We start from the raw sequence: 17,585 nt of genomic DNA, 5'->3' as shown, positions 1-17,585 counted from the left end.
CTCTGGATGCTCTCAACTTGTCTGTCTCTATCCCCACCTACATATTTATCTAAATTTAGATCTGTTCTCAACTCCTTATGTCAGAAGAGAAGATCCCATTCCTCCACATTGCAAGTATGACTTCTGAGCCTCACCTACTGGGAAATCACATTCCACTACTCAAACTCTCTTATCTTCCCTTCAACTTTGCCCTTTCCTGGGGTTGGGCAGTGGGGGGGCGGTTCGGGCACAGATTAAAAAGTCCTTCCCTTTAACCTTGCATCTATAGAAACTATTTACTTGCTATCTTTTCTTTTTAAAGGATCTCCTCCTCTTAAAAGAATAGGCATACTAGTCCTGTCCAATAGAAATATAATGTGGGCCATGAATGTAACCACACATATAATTTTAAATGTTCTAGAAGCTGCATTTTTAAAAAATGTAAAAAGCAACATGTAAAATTAGTTTTATTCTTATATGTTAATTGCTCTAATATATTCAAAACATTATCATTTCATTATATAATAAATATGAACATGGCATGTTTTAGATAATGTCTTTTTCACACTAAGTCTTCAAAATCCTGTGTGTATATGACACTTAGAGCTGACTTGGATCTGTAGCAGCTACATGTGCCTACTAGGCCCCTGCAATGGAGCTAGTATAGACTGAAGTCACTGGCTACAGAACTGAATGTCACATTTGTCTCTACTTTCTGACATCTCATTTGTCATAATCCAGCTTTAGTTTACCAAAACTCTAACAAAACTATTCTTACCCGGAGTCTCCAAAAGCCACTAAAATGACACATGCAATAATAGACAGACCCAGTCCTTACCTTCTTGGATCTCTGTGCTACATGTGATTGATCCTCTTAAACACCACCTGCTCAGAACCACTAAGTAGCTGATACCCTGCTAGAATCTTCTAGAATCTTTTCCATGAGTCCTTCTCTGTTTAGGAGACATGGACTCCTTTCCTTCCTCCCATTCCTCACATGCTGGGATTTAGTAGCTCCATCTTTTGATCATTTTCCCCACTCCACACCATGCTGGCGATCTAATCCTCTCATAGGTCAGTCACTTTCTACTCGATGAGGCATACATCATACTGAGTCAAATCCTACGTTTCAAACTTTATGTTTCATTGGGTTCTGCATGTCCCACAGACACCTGAAAGTCTGCCATATCTAAAGATAAGTGATGGAGCACCTTATGAGGTGGAGAGCATGGAGCAGTGGCAGATCTGTGAGGAAGGTTTTAAGATAAACTGAGGCAACAGCGAGGTACCGTAAAACCTCACAAGTAACAAGAGTCCAATTTACCGTATGACTTCAAGTGTTGTATTCAATCTCTCTGAATCTTACTTTCTTTGTATATGAAAACATCAGTAATAGCAGCTACCTTTTATTACTGAGGTAAATCTAATTTAATTTAAATCATATGCATAAAGTTAAAATGTCTAGGAGAATCCAACAGCAAACAATATCAAAGTTACACAGTTTTGAAACATAAAGGTGTTATGACTCTCCAGTTGTTGTTCTTGCTGTTTATTTGCTAAGTCATGTCTGACTCTTTCTGACCCCATGGACTGTAGCCCACTAGGCTCCTCTGTCCATGGGATTTCCCAGGCAAGAATACTGGAGTGGGTTGCCGTTTCCTTCTCCATGACTCTCATGCCTTATCATAAAAATTAAAGTAAAATAATTACAAGAACAGCCAAGCAGTTACTAATCTAAATAAACACATCTGAACAAACTAGACAAAACTTAAGTAATATTTTTTTCTGAGAAATTCTAAGTAAATAATTTTTACAAAGCTAACCTCTAATAATTTTTAATGGTCAAATGTTTTCTTTGGGAAACACTGTGCGTGTCAGGGCAGCATCCAAGAAATGTCTGCTCCAAATACTATTTGCTCTTAAAATACTGCTTGCACAGTTCCTTGCATGGGTTTTTGTTATCGGATGTATGAGAGTAAATAACATAACAAAAGATTCTTTAGCTATGAATGCTGACTATAGCCCAATGTCATAGTAAATCATGTTTCAGCTTACTTGTGCAGACATTAAAGGAGGTTTTGGGTGTCTATACACACAACTAATTTTTTAAAAATCACACAAAATGTTTTCTATTTTCAGTTATTTTTATAAAATAGAATTTTTCTAATTTGTCCTAAAAATCAAATGTTCTTTTTCAAGTAAAATACTGATTCAAAATTAACTCACACATGTTAAGCTTATAATGTAAACCAATTTTTGGTTGACATTCTATAAAACCTGTCTTTCTATCCATTACAGATCAATTTTTTAGAAGTTAACTCCCATCAGGCAGTTTTGTTCCTACAACGGTGCAAGAGGTGAAAGGATAAAATCTTGCAAAAGCCTGAAATTACTGTCATCAGTTATGGGTGGTTGACTGTTGACTGGATCCATAACAACAGAATTTGGCAGGAACAACTCAGCTACTCAAAAGAACTGGAAGCCAGCAGCTATGACGACAAGGGAGTCAGAAGAGTAGAAGGAGAAAGGAAAAAAACTGGTCATAGGAAGTGTCTCACTCTCCACAGAAGGACGAGGACTTGATATCAATGATTCTAAGTTACTGAGAGATCTTAAAAGGACTCTAAGAATTTGGACAAAATATGGACAAAAGTGTTTCTGATGAAAGGAAAGGCACAGCCTTTGAAGAAAACTATGAAGAATGGCTCAACATTTATTAAACTCAGTATGTGTCATGCACTTTTTTTCTATTTTATTTATTTGTTTTTTGGCTGTGCTGGATCTTGTTGCTGCGTGAGCTTTTCTCTGCTTTTGGTGAGCAGGGGCTACTGTCTAGTTGCCGTGTGAGGGCTGCTCATTGTGGGGGCCTCTCTTATTGTGAAGCACAGGTCCGAGGGCATTCAGGCTTCACTAGCTGTGGCACGTGGGTCCAGCAGTTTCAGCTCCCAGGCTCCTGAGCACAGCCTCTATAGCTGTGGTGCATGGGCTTAGATGCTCTATAGCACATGGGATCTTCCCAGACCAGGTATATAACCCGTGTCTTCTTCATTGGCAGGCAGATTCTTTACCACCAAGCCACCAGGGAAGTCCCAGACACTTTCTTTTTTAAAAAGTTTACTAGCATAAGTGTTTGGCTAAAGCACTGCTCATTGTATCTGAGATTCACCCACACTGTAGCCTGGAGCAGTTTGTTTTTTCCTCAATGTGGCTAGAACTTCGTGATATACTATGCTTTATCCATTCTGTTGACAAATATTTGGGTTATTTGTAGTTTTAGGTAACTATGAATAAAGCTGCTATTAACATTCTTGTTTGTAACTCTGGACACAAGCTCCCATTCCCAGTGTATCTCTATATGTATGCCTAGCATATCCCTGTGTGTATGCCTAGCCTATCCCTATATATATTTGGCAGCAGGACGGATGAGTCAGAGGAAAGGCATAGACACTGAGAACCTTTTTCCAAAGTGGTTGTATTAATTCACTCTACCAGCAACGAGAGTTCTAGTTTCTCTACATCCCTGTCAATTCTTGGTACTGCTAGTCTTTTTTATTTTTAGCAACTGTCGGGGTATAGTAGTATCTCACTGCAGTTTTAATTAGCATTTTCTTGATGAGTAATGATGTAGAATACTTTATTTGTTTCTTGCTCATTTAGTATCTTCTTTTTTACAAAGTAACTGTTTAAATCTTTGGATAATTTAAAAAATTGGGTTATCTTTCTTGCTGATTTTTCCAGAGCTCTTTATTGTGAAACATTCTTTTTTTTTTTTTTTTGTGAAACATTCTTTACACACACAACGACTAAAATCTCACTTCAACCTAGTGAATTTGGTCTTTCATTATCCTCTCTTAATAGTGGGAAAACTGGAGACATGTGGGACTCAGTTAACTAACCAAGATGAAAAGGCTTGTATGTGAAATGCTGGTATGAGTCCAGAATTCCTGCTTTAACCACTAGGTAATACCTCCTCCCCTAAATAGCGACAGACTGTTCAGACTACAAAGAGGTCAAACTTGTATGTGTTTCTGCTGATCAAAAGAGTATATAGACTTTATACAATTTCTGTGAGACAGAGGGCAAAGGAATTCATCGAAAGAGCATCAAAGTAAAAGAATAGATCCTAAAGGGGCACGTGCTATATTTGGCTCCTTCAGATGGAACTGAACTGACCTCCATATCTTCCCAAGGTTCTAGCCTTTCTTCTGATAAAGGTTAAAACCAGAAATTTGAGCTCAATTGATCATTAAACATTTGTTGACTTTTCAAAGGAGAAAGCTGTTAATTCCAGTGCCTCTGTCGATTTCACTCAGGTAATTGCATTAGGGTACAGTAACACTGTAGGTAGGAAAAATGCAAATTGGCAGAGAAGTTAAATGTGGTTTAGTCCTTTCCATCTAAATCCTCTTGTTGGCTTCAATGAAATGAATTAGCACTTTGCTTTCCTTCCTGTCCTTATGTAAAATGCCATAAAACCTGGAAAGACTACTGGGTTCTGCTGAAGAAACTGGTTTCTCAAAAGTGTGAAGGGATCTTACTATATCCTTTACTTTTCTGCAGCATTTGTAAAGTTTAATTAGCAAATGTACTATGTTTTCAAGGTCTCAGAGTACAGAATACTGTTACAAATTGCTAGTTATATTTAATTTTATAAATGTTTAAAATTTTAAAAAGGAGCTATAAAACTATCAGTAAGCTTAATGTGCTAATCAGTCATCAAACATTCTGAATGCAAATATCTAAGATAAACTTTATGGTAAAGGCAAATGAATATCTTTTCAAAGATAATAAACTAAAATATCTGTTATTAATCAGCATGGTAATGTTTCTTTAAATACACTGTCAAATTACCTAATAAGGTAAAGTATTGATAAATAACTGAATGCTATTTGTAATTTTCAAATAACTCAGTCACTACCCATTGCCCTAGGCTTTTTCCTGAGCCAATACTACACATGATTGAATAATTATCTTTTAATCAGTGCCATAACGAAGAACTGCACCTTCTAAGTTTTGGATATTCATATCCAACTTTGTTTCATTAGGTTTATCGCTAAATCAGAGCAACCAGCTGTCTCTTATAGAGCATAACGTATGTTTCCATTTTAAACATGGGAGAAGTCAACAGGGAAAGATTTATGAAAAACTGTTTTCATAAATTTTAATTGTTAGGTCTCTGCTTTGAGTCCAAATGCAGAGCCAGTCAATAGAAAATACTCTTTATGCCCTTAAACAAAATAACTCAGATTTCATCAGTAATAGAGAAAAATCCCATACTTGTGAACTTGTTTACTTTTCAGATGCATGCCAGTCTGCAAAGGCAAAATATAACTTAAAACTGTGTTGAAGAAAGCTCTGAGATCACAGAATTTCTTAAAGATCCAGACACGTGCATTGTTATGATTTTGGTTGAGAGAATGATATGGTTACATATAGAAATACTTTCTTCTTTAAACTCAACAGAAAGTCTCAAAAGATCTGAAAATTACATCAGACTATATTCACTGGCACTAGCAATCAATGGGAAGCTGAAGAAATTGCAGTGTTCTCATAGTGAATATAAGAATGTCACATACAAATGTATTACATTCAAAGTCATACACTCAGAATACCTACATTCCTGCATTTAGTACTTTTAATATAAATAAAAGAGTGATTCTGAAAGTTGATTATTCTTTAGATAATAGAAAGTACCCATCTGTGTCTTTCCTACAGAGAAACTCTTGTGGTCATATTGACATTCAGTTCAGTTCAGTCGCTCAGTCATGTCCAACTCTTTGCGACCCCATGAACCGCAGCACGCCAGGCCTCCCTGTCCATCACCAACTCCCGGAGTCCACCCAAACCCAAGTCAATTGTATCGGTGATGCCATCCAACCATCTCATCCTGTGTCGTCCCCTTCTCCTCCTGCCCTCAATCTTTCCCAGCATTAGGGTCTTTTCAAATGAGTCAGCTCTCTGCATCAGGTGGCCAAAGATCATAGTCAATCTTCTATCCAAAGTTCTCAGCATAAAAAGTTTTTAGTGTATAAATAGTTTTCATTCCTGGTTGCTCAATTCTAGTAAATTCCAAAACACTTTGCTGGTCTTATCACTCAGTCTCTGATGTCTTGATGATCAACTACTTCTTCTGTGGTTTTGCTTCTGAATAGTTATCCTACCTTGTTTTCCCCATATATTCACCAGTGAGAAACACCTTTTACAGTGTGATGAGAACGTCAAACATTTCCTTACCTGAAGTGTTTCTACCATTCATTAAGCAAGGATTCTGAAATCATTCATTCTTTAAATTAACGTTAAGACTCTTAATGAAATGTTAAGTATTTACTCAAAGAGGATCAGGACTGAATTGGAACACAGGATTTAGACTGGGTGGAGGTTAAGGCAAGTGTTAAATGTGTCAGCAAATACAATTCTAATAAGAATACAGATAAGCTTCTGGCAATGAAGAATATAATGGATTTTAAATATGTGTTCATCAGACAAAGGTATTAAATTACCTACCAAGGATCCTATGAATATCCTAAGATATATATATATATATATACACAAAATCCTAAGAATATAGGAAATCTTCACTGGCTTGAGCTACTGATGACTCATAAGGTGAATAAGTCATACAGTTTCTCAAACATAAAGGAAATATTATCAGTTTTACCCAAAGAAGATAATATTACTACTTTTCTATATTGTTAAGATCTCCACAAACTAATTAGTCTGGAAAAAGATTCACTTACCTTTTTATCTTCATATTTATACATATTCTGTCATTTGAGATTAGAATTGCCTATCCCACATCTACTAATAAAAGAAGGGTTTTCTGACATGCCAGAAAAGCCTCACCTAATACAGTGGTACTAGCACAGATTAAACACCAGCATAATTATCTGGGAGCTTTCAGTCTTTTTTAAAAAAGATTTTTTTTTAAATGTCCATTTTCTCTGTATTATTAGACAAGCAAAACTTATAAAAAAATATTTCACCTGGATGAAGATCTGTACCTGGTTGGCTAGTCAGTCCTGGGAGAGATTCCTGCAACTGGTAGGTTGAGGTCGTGGAGGATGAGCCATCAGCTGTGTTATTTGATGTCATGTACGCTCCATACGTTGATGCAGAGTAATACTGTGCATACTGGTTTTGGCCAAAGGCTGTGTAGGATGGATAATCCTGAAATAACAATTGAGATGTGTGTGTGTGAAAGACATGCTCCTCTGGCATGCTCCAAAGAAAAGCAATCACAATGGTAACAGAAAGAACAGTATCTGGCTCCACTGGTTTTGGAGTCCACAGCTTTAAGGTGATCCTAAAAAGCAGAGACCATTCTGTGGGCATCTTTTACATGCACACAGTAATGAAATACCCTGTGGGGTTTTGCAAACCAGGTGCAGAACACACATTTTAATCTACCTAAAGATCATATATGCTTTACTCCCCTATTCAGAATTACGCATTCAAGGGTATACATTGTCAGATCTTATGCACTTGAAGAAGAGCGAAGGAGATGCTTGCATTCACAGCATTCAATCTCATCTTCCAAAATCACTGGCAAGAAGGAGCTGTGCCCTTCCTTCACTTCCACACCGACCCTGGGCTGCATTACTGTGGTATCTGTTCCCTTTGTAGGCTGCCCTTGATAATTTTGTTTTCTTGGCAGGAGATAATTTTAATAAAATGATTAAAAGATTTTCTTACCCAGTTTCTCACAGGCTACATTCCACCTGAGGCCTTGACTTAAATAAATCTTCAGTGAGGTTTTCAAATATTTAGTTTGCATCATTTGTTAAGGAAAAAGGAAAGCCACTGGATCAATTCCTCTCACCCGCTTTTTATTATAAGTTTTTAATCATTCTAAAATGATCTAAATAGTCCTTCAAAATCCTTTTACGTATTACATTTTGAATCCTCCTAGGTAGAACAAAGCAGTCTTTTCTTTATGCTTCCACTCTGTCTAGTGTATATTTCTATTATTACATTAAAATATTCTACCCCTTGTCCATATTATTTTCATATCTATGTCTTCAGGAGGATTGGATCCTTTCAAAGAGCAGGGAACACTGACTTACAATTCTCAAATCTTCAATGCATAGTCAAAAAATCTAATGGCTAACAGGTACCCAATAAATGCCCAGTGTATTAATAAATGAGTGACTGAAATTAAGCCACCTGGATTATCAAAAATTCTTAATTATTTATAATAAAATATACATACTGGTCTTGACATTTAGTGTTTTAAGAAACCATTTTTCAAACTAATGCCAAATTATGCAGTTTATTTTAATCTTGTCAAAAATATTATTAACATTATTCCACTGTTTAATCATTAAATTTTCCTCTTAGCCTCTTGTTGTCCTAATAAGAATTGACAGGAGAAGGCAATTAATATAATTCCTTCAGTAAATCCAAAGAGCAAACGCTTGTCCAGTAACTTTTATTTTAACACATACAGAATTCCAGCAAGTCTGTTAAGAGTAAAATAGTGTATTGCTTACCCATGAAATCAGCTATCCTTCCATCTCAACTACTCTGAACATGACTGAGAGGTAGAAAATAAGAAAGTATCTGAATATATCACAAATTCATCTCCTTCCATGCTGATTCACCCTTTCAGAGACATTGCTTCTTGCTCCACATATAATTCTAACATGATTCTAGAAACAATCGTAAGCTTCAAAATTCACAAAATGATTAAGCAAACATCACTAGGAGAGCTAAGGAATTCTAGGAGCAGGTGTAAAGACAAAAGCAAAAAATTACAGTTCTCAGGAGAGCAGGAACTAAAGTTATCAAAAAATTCATAAAACTGAAAAATAAAAGCCAGTATGGAGTCTGAGATGCATTTTGTTTTGGAAAAAAAATGATTTGGGTTTGGACCAAGCATGCTCAATACTCTATATCATAATCTGATTATTGATTATAGTTCAACCTATCAATTTTCATAACTTTTTTATTAAGAAAAAATAAAATTAATTTAGTATGGTTTAAGATAATCAGAAAGGATGCAGTAGATTTTCTCGTTTCTTCCCATGACTAAAACAATCATGGCTTAAATGTTTAAAAGCTAAACCTTTAGCAATTAGGAAACCTAAAATACCCATAATTATACATATCCCAAGTATGTAGATAGCTAATCTTTACTACTCTGAAATTCTGTCTTAACTTTAAATAAATAAAGTTTATTAACCTGATACTATTCTTCAAAAATATGATATATATAAAAAGCATAAATATATAAAGCTACTATACCTGTTGTGAACCACTGAAATTCGTTGAATTTGAAACTGAATTATTTGCATAAATAGTAGAAGATGGTGCAAAACTAGAACCTAGAGATAAAAGAACAAATTGCATTTAAAAAAAGTATTTCTTGAAAAATACTAAAATATTTCACTTTGCAGAATTCAATGCAATATATTTTAAATTTTGTTGTTGAGGCAGTGAGATTTGAAACGGAGAGATTTTCAAGGGTTGCTTGGCTTTTTCTTCTGACAACTGGTAAATTCCTTCCTTTAGAATGCTGTAGAGTTAAACAGAAGTTTGTGGGAACAGTCTAAGGACTCAGCTAACTTTCCAAGGGCCAATGTCTACATGTACAGAAGTACTCAAAGAATAAAATAGGGATAGTGAGACTACTTCCAGGAAACAACTGCAACTTTTTAATGGTCATATCAACTGCATATGCATACAAAAACTACTCAAGTTTAAACAATTGGCTGAGGCTAGCTTAGGAAATAAACATACAGAATCCGTTCAGAAATGAGGCTTCCAGCATCCCATCTTTTTGTTCCTTTAATGTCCTTTCCTTAGAACAAAAAAGCTGTAGGCTAGGGCTCAGACCCAAGGGAGAACTGTTTATACCACAATCATCTAAGGTTCGATAACCTAAAATTTTATGACAAAGTCAGCAGGTTATTTAGTTATTTAAAATTAGGGCAAAAACAAGCAAACCATCAATGTATAGATTCAAAAAAATATGTTCTCATGAAATGCACTTGTTAAGGAATAAAAGACTAGTAAGGCATCTGATTATTTTTTTTTTATCAACATGTTTTGAATAGCAATAGTATTAGGTAATAATGCAAATTAATGTAGCCTGGAATATCCAATATAAAAGTATTCTGGGGAATAAATAGAAATGTCTCTATGGCCTTTTCCACACTGCCAACTGAAGCTGAGGCATGTATGCAAATATTTACCTACCAACATTATAAGGAAAAAAGATACCTGTCATTTCAGCCAAAAAAGCCCTAAGTAATTATTTCATTTTAGTCAATCAACCAAAATGTCAATAATAGTTCATCTGAATAATGCTCAGATAGCCCCCAAGCTATGACTAATCATTAGAAAACAATGACAGATAAAAAGTAAGCTTTTAATGTTTTTACCATGTCACTAAATTATTTTCTGCAATTACTATACAATGTTCAAAAATAATTTTTAATAGGAGACAAAAAGAAAAATTAAGTAATGATCATATAGGGAGAAAAAAGCTTTAAGAGGGTAGGTACAAATGATTTAAATATTCCTATTTAAGGAATATAGTACTAACGGGGGGGAGGTATTTTAGAAATGAACAAAAAAAGAAATCCTCAATCATTCAACAGTAAATATAGGACTTAGAAAAGTGCTAACTCAGTTTTAAATTAAATCAAAACAGCATTACATACATAAGGAATCCTGACAAGAAAATGCTGGATTTTGTCATGAATCTTTGAAATCCCTTAAGTAGATGCCAAACATGTGACTGGTGTGGTGACTGGCTTGGAGGTTGCTTTGCTTGGACTTAGCTTCCTGCCAATTTTATGCAACTTAAGCTTAAGTATTTAAATTTAATATGGGTCATGTTTCTTGATGTATGTTGAGCTCTTTTCATCATGTTCCCCCTTAGTTATCTTTTCCAATGATATTGTCTGAGCAGTGGTAGCATTTAATACTGTCTTCATTACTATATATTCTTAGTCTGAAGCCAAGGAGTCTCATTCAAAGAATTCTTTTTCATTTAACATGTTTCCTGGGTGACTGCTTACCTGGCATCTGATAAGAATAAGGGGTCTGGCCTGGCTGTGGGGTAGAGAAGCCTGGGCTGTAACTGAGGCACCCACTCTGTAATGGAGACTGAGTTTGCGAGAGTCCACTCTCTGTCTTGATGCCCGGTAACATCACGCCCAGATCTGTTTGGAAAGTGCATGTGCAAACCATTTCATTAGTAAAATGATCGCGCTGTAACATGAGTTGCAACTTATATTAGAATATAAGAGTCTATATAAGAATATTAGAATATACAACTACTAGCCAGCAGGATTACCTGCTTGTAACCAAAGAAGGAGAAGAGAGAAGACGTGAAATACCGTAAGTGGGCAGGCTGTAGGGCTGTCCTGTCTGAGAGTAGGCAGTGTAGACGGCTGGCTGCTGCATCCCCGAATACTGAGTCTGGCCTGCATAGGCGGACATTGTTTGAGCTGCTGGTGTAGAAAGAATGTGTGGATAGGGCCTAAATATCAGAAAAATAGCATTACTGTGGCAACAAAGACTGCATATTATTTCAGACAGCTTAGATTCAGTGAAACCTGATAGTAGCCAGGAAGTAATCCTCTTCTTTATCCACAATATCATTTTAACAATATAGAAAAGGACAAGAGTCTGAATGTCAGGAGACCGGGCTCTGCTATAACCCAGTCTCAATACCTTGGACAAATAAACTTCCTAAGTCTATACTTCACCTGTGAAAAGAAAACTTTGGTTTAGATATCATCCTGAAAGTCTCTTCCAGGTCTATATTGCTTACATCTGAAATAGTATTCCAATTGATATGTAGATAAGGAAAGTGGAGTCCAGGTCAGTTAATTAATGAGCCCAGGTCAGTTAATTAATTAATTAACTCATGAGCATTATTTCCTGTTACCATGCATGACCCAATGCCATGTAATGACTACAAAAGTCATTAAAAGTCCTAGGAAGAATTCCCTACAAGAACTAAAAATCTTACCAAAACATTTTTTTTTTAAAGTATGCAGCTTCTTGAAATGTAAAACCGTTCCCTTCATCTTGCCACATCTTACAGAATGTCCTCAAAATAGATATCCAATCTCTAGCCTATGCTTAAGGATAAACACTGTAGCTGCTGTGGAAAATAACTTTTAAATGTGCATGATCAGGAATCCCAAATCTTATCTCTCTGATGGCAACCAAATTCAGATATACACCCAATATAGTTAAGCTTGAAATGTTTACCACTGTCCTCAAAACGTTGACTACATTAGTTATAAAAGCAATAGTGTATATTTTTCCAAAATGTTTATTAATATTTGAAATCCAATAAAAATATCATAAAGCTGGAACAAATTATGAAGTGTTGAGGTTTGCGTAAAATGTAATCTTTGCAGATTTTCTTTAGACTAGTAAGAGTTTTCAAATTTTTATTAAAAAAAACAGTATATTCTGATCTGTGCTTGATGCTTTCTTCAAAATATATAAATGTTCAGAATTAAAGTAACTGTCTGGATAAAAGTGAATATATTCCTAGATTTGTGAAAGATATTTATTTATAGGTCTAATCTATCTGATGAATCTATCCAAGAATCTACCTATTCAACTATCTATAACATTTATATATATAAATATACCCTGATTTGAAGTTATTATATTGTGTAAATATGATTAATCAAGTAATCCCAGAAAATTATTCTAACAAATCTGAAAGACTACTGACCACTTACTTGGAAGGATACAGCTGTGGGGAATATTGATGTGCAGATCTGGGGCTGTAGCCACTACTTGTTATTACTGTGAGACACAAAAAATAGAAAAAAGGTTGCTTCATAAATATGTTTCATTGGTTTCACTGGAGTAATCAAAACTAATTTAAAGAAATGACCATGTTAGAGAGGTATTTAAAAAAATTCATTCATTTACTAAACAGAAAATTCATTTGTTTTCTAAACAGAAACAGATGCCTAAACATTTTCTTCTAATTAAACTGTTCCATATTTGTTCTAGGAAAATGACATGATATCTTCTCACAAATCAATCCCCCTCATCATTCTTCCATTTTCTCAAATCAGTGGCATGCTCTTATGCGTTAATATGCTATGAATAAATATCCTTGATTATAAGTAATTAAGCTTTCATGATACAAAAGTAAACCTTTTCATTTGCAAACTTCATGTTTTAAATTCCAAACATGATGACAAAATAGTATTCTTCCTCTGCATTTACTCTAATAGAAATACAATAAAAATTAAGAAAAATGTGATGTTTCAACCTTCATTTTCAAGTTATAAAATGATAATGCCTTCTATTTCATTTTGTCAATCTGATGAGTAGTTAAAATGCAGAGTCCAAATAATTCTCGTAATAACTGGAATATACACAGAAAGCCTGGGTGACAATGCCACATGAAAAAAAGCAGAACTCTGACATCCAGCAGCAATCCTATTTACAAATGTGTTTTGAACTCTCACAGACTGGACTTTGTTGAGAAGATTTTAAAGGTGAAAATCAGGTCTTATCAACATTTCAGCCAAACATGCAGTCCCAAATTGGACTATTTCCAAAAGTTGGGAAGTTTCTTTTTCCTTTAACCATCTGCCTTGACTAAGACAGATGTATTGCAAATATATGGACCCTAAAGTGTTAAGGCCGTCCCTTCAGAGCCAATCCATACTGGGCAAGCACACAGAGTGTCTTTATTAGGCCATCTGCTGTTCATTCACTTTTCAAAAAGATTAAAGTAGTATACAACGCAGCGCTGGAATTAGTTTAGCCTAATCAATCATAGTTATACTTCAAAGTACTGTGTCCCTTCTAAGTTGTTCATAATTCTGGAGCTAAACTTTCAGAATTGTAAAAGTGACAAATAGGTTTAGGTTGCTAACTATTTTATGAAACATGATATATTTCTATATCCAAATGCTATTAAGTACCCTTGTGATCTATTGCTTCATAAACACATAGAATTTAATGTATTTAAAATGCTATTTGGACTGTAAGCTCTGAGTATGGAGAGCATATTATAGTTTTCATAGCAATAATGCAGAAAGTACATTTTCAAGAATAGTATGAATCAGTTTTGACAATCACTGAATATGATTTGAGGTGTAACGTCTTAAATGTTTTCAGCAACCAAAGTTTAAGTGAATTTGCTAGGTATATTTGAAAATATGTGGAGCAGTGAGCCATTAATTTTTCACTTGTTTATTAAAAACATAAAAAATGTTCAAAACTTTCAAATCAACTCAATGAGAACAAGCCTTTTCTATCACATCATGGATACTAAACATACATTGCGTAATAGCAACAGTATACCGTGTAGGAAATTCAGTCTGATTCATTAATTAACAATGATTAGCAGAAATATAGTTAAGTAAGGCCTAATTTCACATTTTCATCTCATTTATAAAACTTCATTGTGGTACACGCAAGACTTAGACTATACTAATCAGTTATTCTCAAGATTGTGAAACACAAGGCTTTTCTAAAGTAATATCAAATAATGAAAAAAATACTTAGCTTTCATTGAATTAGCCAAACAAAATTATTTTTTAAAAAGCCTCACATATATGAACACAATTCTGAATATACAGGATGCTTCTTCCCTCTAATGAATGAATCTAGATATCATTAGAATAATGTACCCACAACAGTACAAAGATTCAACTTTTAAAATTTCATATTAATGTCTATATGTTCATTTTCTAAGTAGTAAACAAAACCTCTGACTCAGAAAATTGTTTACATAAAACTTAGAAAATTTATACTTCTTGACTATACAGTATACATTTTATTCTAACTAATAAATCTGCAGATAACTAAAAACAATGACAAAACTGGATTAAAGTGAGCTGAGATTACGCTGATCAAAGTAAAGACTGTTCCTACACAGTCTAATCTCTGCAGTATGATTTCTGGAACACCATGTACAAATTTAGGAGACCTTCCTTGTATTCCCTATCAGCATTTAATTAATCAAGAAATGTACGCAAAGCACTCAACTTATTATATTCCATCATTTCCTCATATAAAAGTAAGCAAAGTGTCTGTCTTCAGAATGTCTGAAAATTAGGTAAAACATATTTTTAATGAATATTATCAGAGTCTCACAAGGTGGTATCAAGCAATCTTAAGGTTTTACCTTTATTTCTGTAATACCTTAGATCACTGCCTCTCTAGGGGATGAGAGATGGGAGATGAGTAGGGAGATGGGTAGAAATTTTGCCTGCCAGGGAGCATTAAAAATGTCAGGAGACGCAGTAAGCTGTCACAACGGAGGCATGCTACAATTAACTTGGGATAGGTGCCAGGGATACGGATAAACACCTTCTATTGCAGAAGACAGCTCCTCCACAAGAAAAAAAAAGGCTGTGATTTTAATAGCAGTGCTATTGAGAATCCCTGACCTAAATCACTCTGTCCAACTGAACTTGACTTCCCAGATGGAGCAGTGGTAAAGAACCCATCAGCCAATGCAGGAGGCGAAAGATATGTGGGTTCAATCCTTGAGTCAGGAAGATCCCTTGGAGGAGGAAATGGCAACCTGCTCCAGGATTCTTGCCTGGAAAATCCCATAGAGAGAGAAGCCTGGTGGGCTACAGTTCATGGAGGTGCAAAGAGTCAACCATGGCTGAGTGCCGAAGCACGCGTGTGCACACACACACACACGTGCACACACACACACACAACTGGACTTGGTCCATGGAGCTGGAAATATTCTATATCTGAGTTGTCCAATATGGTAGCCATTAAAAATTATTTAACATACAACTATTAAACAAGCCACTATTAAAAAAATCCCACATACAACTATTAAATACTTAGAATACAATTAATGTGACTAGATTAAAAAAATCTTGCTTTTTAACCAAATAGTATTTCATTTAGACTTAAACACATATGGGCAGTGGCTACTTTTCTGGACAGCCCAACCCTACATAATTCTTAAAAGAAAACTGGGAAACTATTTGTAAATATAATATGAGTAAATTCCAGACAGTAAAGTCCAGACAGCTTGACAGTTCACACATATTTCTTTTTCCATCTTTATATTTTCCAATAAACTTTTAAAGAAAGGACTCTTGGACTGACAGGACATTGTTCTAGACTCATTTATACCAGTGACCACCCGGGAGGCCCTGACTGTTTGGCCTAACCATCTTTAGCATCTCTGTGCCCCGACACTCTTGCTTCTTATAATGGATCATCAGAGATCTCTGCAATTTCCTCTGGAGCTGACATCTTATAATTTTTTCAGTCAGTTTTCATTAACTTTGTGGTATGCGATTTAAGTATGTCAGCAATTATTTAATTTCATTCTTAACCTTAAAATCCATGTTCATATATGCATTTGTTTTGCAGAAAGTTTACAATAGTTATAGTACGTTAGTAATACAAATGCTAGGGTAAGTTAGTACCTTATCTCCTGAGCAGCAAGAGAATTGCTAGAAAGGATGTGAATTAGGACACAAGATTCTCTATGCTGCTGCTGCTAAGTCACTTCAGTCGTGTCCGACTCTGTGTGATCCCATAGACGGCAGCCCACCAGGCTCCCCTGTCCCTGGGATTCTCCAGGCAAGAACACTGGAGTAGGTTACCAGTTCCTTCTCCAAAGCTTCTCTATACAAAGCGTATAAATTATTATATCTTTCTGTTTGGAGTTCTAATACTTATGTGACTGCATGGCAGCTGCTTCCAATCAGTGCGAACCAATGAAATGGGATCATCTGCATCTATGAAAATCAAATATATGCTATAATGACATTAGAGTTCAAGGCTTTACCTCCACTCTTTTCACATGAGAAGCATACCCACATCAAATTCTTGTATGTGAGAACACGAATAAGTATAAAATACGTTAGAGTAGAATAACAGAACCAAGATTTAATATAATGAATACTTTTCTAGGTTTAATGTTCAGCTTTCTGCTATACAAATTCCTCCTCAGGTTGAAAAAAGCCCTCTCATCAGATAATCAACCAAACGAAATATTGTGTTGGGGCAGGAGGGGGTGGAATCCTTAAGTCAATTCAATGCATGTCGTTTGTGCCCACCTGGGAGTTATCAGGTATTTATATTTAAAGAGGATTGATGTTTAAAGACACACTATTGTTCTCTTTGAAGCATTAGAGGGAAAGTCAGTGCTCAGAGGCTGGGTTCTAATGCGACCAGCATGTGCTCTCCCGCAGTCCATTAACCTTTAATACTTGTCACTCAGCTGCTTACACAGGAGGGTTTTTTTTAAACCCAGAGAGGAAACAAGGTTATTTAGAAGGAATCGAATGGATAGTTTTACATCTCGAATGTTGGAGAGAAGGCAGTTTTTAGTCATTTAAACAGGCAAGTTGAAGGAACAATGTTGATTATTACAAACTAATAATTAAATCAAGCACTGTATAAAATAATTATGAATGAATTGCTAATAAGAATGTCAGGGCATTGCTTGGATGTCAACTGCAGAGGCAGTAGAATGATTCCAAATGTTATTTCTAAAAGCACATCATTTTATGATAATACGTTTTCCCAAAAGTGAATTTATTGCTGGATTTATAAAAATCCAAATTCTCGATTATTCACTAGGAGGACGACATGGACCACAATGCGTACAGAACGAGGCACAC

General features: G+C 35.3%; 1 protein-coding gene across 12 annotated transcripts in view; it reads right to left on the bottom strand.

The window, feature by feature from the left end:
• Positions 1-17,585, bottom strand: part of EYA4 (EYA transcriptional coactivator and phosphatase 4) — a 306,307-nt gene that overhangs the window by 54,258 nt on the left and 234,464 nt on the right. For 6 of the 12 annotated variants that reach the window (XM_043888021.1, XM_043888020.1, XM_043888023.1 and 3 more), the window contains 5 exons: positions 12,693-12,759; positions 11,325-11,467; positions 11,004-11,147; positions 9,223-9,302; positions 6,963-7,146 (listed from right to left, as the gene is read on the bottom strand). In XM_043888021.1, the coding sequence (XP_043743956.1) occupies positions 6,963-7,146; positions 9,223-9,302; positions 11,004-11,147; positions 11,325-11,467; positions 12,693-12,759 (618 nt within the window). The remainder of the gene's footprint in view (positions 1-6,962; positions 7,147-9,222; positions 9,303-11,003; positions 11,148-11,324; positions 11,468-12,692; positions 12,760-17,585) is intronic. The other 6 variants (XM_043888025.1, XM_043888030.1, XM_043888024.1 and 3 more) reach the window with 2 other exon arrangements.

The sequence above is a fragment of the Cervus elaphus genome, chromosome 26 (genome assembly GCF_910594005.1).
Source record: "Cervus elaphus chromosome 26, mCerEla1.1, whole genome shotgun sequence".
NCBI classification, from domain to species: domain Eukaryota; kingdom Metazoa; phylum Chordata; class Mammalia; order Artiodactyla; family Cervidae; genus Cervus; species Cervus elaphus.
The sequence above is the reverse complement of the archived record's forward strand: the minus strand, read 5'-3'. Positions and strand labels throughout refer to the sequence as shown.